At 35.2% G+C, this 4,177-nt stretch overlaps 1 protein-coding gene across 1 annotated transcript in view; it reads right to left on the bottom strand.

The window, feature by feature from the left end:
• Window positions 983-4,177, bottom strand: part of LOC109840172 (AP3-complex subunit beta-A) — a 26,555-nt gene continuing 23,360 nt past the window's right edge. Inside the window, exons 9-11 of the mRNA XM_020408712.1 lie at window positions 2,670-3,697; window positions 2,268-2,519; window positions 983-1,468 (exon numbers count right to left, since the gene is read on the bottom strand). Coding sequence (XP_020264301.1) covers window positions 1,123-1,468; window positions 2,268-2,519; window positions 2,670-3,697 — 1,626 coding nt within the window. The 3' untranslated portion in view covers window positions 983-1,122. The remainder of the gene's footprint in view (window positions 1,469-2,267; window positions 2,520-2,669; window positions 3,698-4,177) is intronic.

The raw sequence follows: 4,177 nt of genomic DNA, 5'->3' as shown, positions 1-4,177 counted from the left end.
TTATAAGCACTCACTGTAGCCTCCAGAAATTAAAAAAATTTCATTATAAGCTTCCAACTTCCATGAATAAGGAGTAACATCCTAAGGATGAGCTCTTCAAGTTAGTAATCTTAACAAATAATCATCCCTGCGCCTGAAGTTCCCCCTCCAAGAAGCGAAAACACGTCTAATGCATAGACTTAGTAGAAAACTGGACCTATGATACTGTGAATGAAGTTCGTATATGATACAATTATCTAAGGAAACCATATCTTAATAACAAATCAATTAATGTTTCTAAACTAAAATAAAATAAAAATGCTTTGCGTTGAGAAAGCTGCACACAAACATATGCATTGGAAAATAGAATAGATAAGATTGTTTTACTGCTATCCAACAATACAATGAAAATTCACAAAACCAATAACCAAATGCTAATAGATGGTTCTACACTAGAGATGAAAAATGTTTTGTATTCAGAAAGTTTACTCAAAGCATAGGCATTAGAAAATAGAATACATAGGGATTCTTTTAGAATACATAGGGATTCTTTTACTGATAGCCAACATCACAATGAACGAGCTAAACGAGTATTTACATAAAATGTCCACATTTCACATGACAATTTAAAAACAGTGAAAGACACTATCATCTGTATCATAAACTTGCTAAGGCAGTATGAAAAGAAATAAAGAGCATGTGCAAATTGCAACTTCACTGATCAAGCAGAGTAAATAAAGATAACCCCTTCAGACTAAGCAAATGATCAAGATTTCAGCATATAGGACTAGCTTATATATCATTTAAGCAATCACGGGGAAATTTTACAGCGATCAACCTCAGAAAAGTTAGCAAACAAAATCCACCATTCAGCAGTTAATAATAATCAGATCTCGAGCTAAATGAATATTCAGGAAAACTCAATTTAAAACCAGAACAAATCTGTTTAACAGATTTTGAGGAACAAGAAAGATATCACAAGACAACGCCAATGCCAATGATGAAGTTTTCGCCTTATATAGCTAACTAGTATAACATTCCATCCACCGCGTGGAATTTTTACAATCATTACGCTTGCAAAACTTAGCAAAAGAAATTCACCACACAAGTTATCAGACCTTGAGCTAAATGTAATCAGAATGTTCAATTTAGAAGTGCAACAAGTTTGTTTAACAAATTAAGGCCAAATGTTGTTTCTTCACAATTGATTTTCACTGTGACATTTAATGGTTCGATGCATTTTCCTTCAATGAATAGAGTTATCAGGCATGGTCTTGAGCTGCTTAAGATTTCACCACTGAATCTCAAGCGTAAACCTGATGCGTCATCTATATTGAAAGAAACAGGAACATCTGTAGACAAAAGGTAAAGATTCGCATTACTGAAAACTTTTGCCGCAAGACACCGAGAGACGATGAGAATTTTGTCATCTTGAATTGAACTCTGATTCTCCTGATTAAGCTCTCCAACATGGTCCACAAATTTGCAACTGTTGAAAAATTCATCGGACTCCGTTAGATTCTAGTTACTAATGGTACAACCGTACAAATGCATAAAACTGAAACAAATTTTATGCTTCATGAACCTAATTTCTATAAGACTTCAGATGCTACTAGCTACAATGTCTATATTACCTTGTATTGTACTACAATACACACAACTGTGGGGCCCTTGTAAATCATAATCTCTAATAGCCTGTTCATGAGGAAGGGCCCCACATTTTTGTGCCTAGTAGTACACAAATAGTATAGACTTCGTAGTCTAGGTTAAGTTGTTGAAGATACTTGATTGGTCATATATCAAAAACTGCTTCCAAAAGCAGTTAAGATATTTGTCAAAACTGTGCTTAAAGATCATTGTCAAAAGATAAAGATCATATGTGGTATACAAACTAAAAACGGAATACGCTGGTTTTATAAGCACCCTAAGGTTGGTTCTAACAGCACCTCCTTAAAAGAAGAAGTAATTTCAATATGTATGAAGGAAAAAAAACACCAAACGCCATATTAACTGTTTCTCAAAAAAAAAAAAAAAAAAAAAAAAAAAAGCAAAAAAAAAAAAAAAAAAAAAAAAAAAAAAAAGAAGCCGAAGCACCTTAAAAAATGCAATGCCAAACTGGACCTAAGTAAGCTCATTTGTCTATAATACTGAATGGACCATCATTATGAATGGTCAAGAGAGAATCTAGGAAGATATCTTTTCGTAGTTGGTTATCTTATACAAACTGTTGTTCATAGTAAAATGACAATAACTTGATAACTGAAAGAAACTAGAATCAATCAACTAACCTTCTAGAATACTCAAACATTCCCCGTAACTGAGATTCCTTATCGGTAAAGGATTCTAAATTCATTGAAAGAGGTTTCATAAAATAACCAATCTCTGGCCATAATTTAGTGGAATACTTTTTCCCATTGCAGAATACAGCTAACTTTATAGGTAACAAGTGATGAAGGAATCGAACATGCAGCATTCTCTTTGCATTCTGACCCGGATTTAAAGCTGCAATCTCTTCCACAGGCAGAATTTTTGGCAGCTCACTAGCATATAGTAAGGAAAGTTAGTAAAGAACAAACAAATAGTGAAACGAGAATAAGGAAAGTTAGTAAAGACAAACAAATAGTGAAACGAGAATAGGAATTAGAATGAAGACAAATAATAGTTTAGAAGAACAAGGATCAGTAGTGCACCTTTCAGGCTTTTCCAACAAAACATTTGCAGATTCCACAGTTCCATCAGACTCATCATCTTTCAAAGAAATATTTTTTAACTGTTCAGTAGACTGGTTGCTAAAGAATACTTCAACAAGCACTAGCAAGGGTGATATGCTTGAAACTTCTGATGAGAAGGAATATTCTAGCTTCAAGCCATTTCCATTAGCAGGATCAAGAAGCGTGCGCGATATAGGCTTAATAATACAATGAAGATCATTGATAGAAACTCTTGCCAAAGACAATTGTTGTGACTTTTGTTCTGATGATGTGCTAGATTGCTCACCTAACCATGATTCCAATGCTGACTTAGACATTATTTCTGCCAAACCCAAAGAAAAGGATGAAGAAATATTTTCTGCGGCACTTTGACTCTTTTGATTACGGAGAACACCAGCATCATCCAGAGGAGGTATTACTGTGTCTTTCATAGACAATAAAGAATCGGTATGACCATAACCATTTGAATCACTTGCAAGCCTAGAATCCTTGCTGCTAACTGAGCTGACATTAGAATGCTCGGAATCATAAATTGAACCGCTTTCTTCAAAGGAAGAGCCAGAGGATATTTCAGGATCATTGGTGTCAGAAGAATTGCCATCATCAATATCTTCAGTTGACACATTTGTATTGGAGTAGGCATTCAGGTCTTCATCACGCACACTGCAAGGCTTTGGAAGCGGTCCATACCCCGGAGCTGCATGAAGGACTATTTGCGAAAGTGACCCAGGAAGATAAATCCGACTATTATCGCTGACGCGTATCACTTTGGGTATCCCTTTACTAAATAGCTTTGTCACAACTTCAGGATGTATTTCTCCGCTTGACTGCAGGAACGAGGTGCCTTCCTCCTGTGTTGGCGAGTTTGTATGACGGAGTATAAGTTTCTCGAAAATCCGAGCACGGTCACGAACATCATGATCAGGATCATATTTCGCCAATTCAACTATATAGCTTAGTATCTTTTTGGACATCCATAAGTTTTCCTCTCGGGAAGATAATACAACCTGGTAAGGACAATAAGCATATGAGAAATGAGAAAGCTAAGACAGTTGCAAATTTGTGCAATAATTTTCATGCTCAGTCTGATACAATGTGAAAACAGACACATAGGATAAACTAACAAAAGATAAAGATTCTGACCGCCAATTCTAGTTGTTCAACTACCACCAGAGATGAGGGTTGGTGGTGAGGTGGGGTGGATTGGTTTTGTTGTTTCTCATTCTCAGTAAAGTATCCTGCTAACTCAACAAAAATAACTTGACATGCAACTTATTTATTTATTTAAAGTACCAATCTTACATTTTAGGTGATAATTCACTGTGACAGACAACGGTGTCACAGGGAATAACGCTAATATATCCAGTACAACTTAATAAAAGAAAACTAAAGAAAGAAAAGCAACAGCATGCTTTAAAGTAGTAAAGCTATCTCCATAACATTGCATGACATAGATAATAAATCAAATAAATATGGTTACACTTATG

Source organism: Asparagus officinalis, chromosome 5 (assembly GCF_001876935.1).
Source record: "Asparagus officinalis chromosome 5, Aspof.V1, whole genome shotgun sequence".
Taxonomy (NCBI): Eukaryota; Viridiplantae; Streptophyta; class Magnoliopsida; order Asparagales; family Asparagaceae; genus Asparagus; species Asparagus officinalis.
This window is presented reverse-complemented; position numbering and strand designations above follow the sequence as displayed.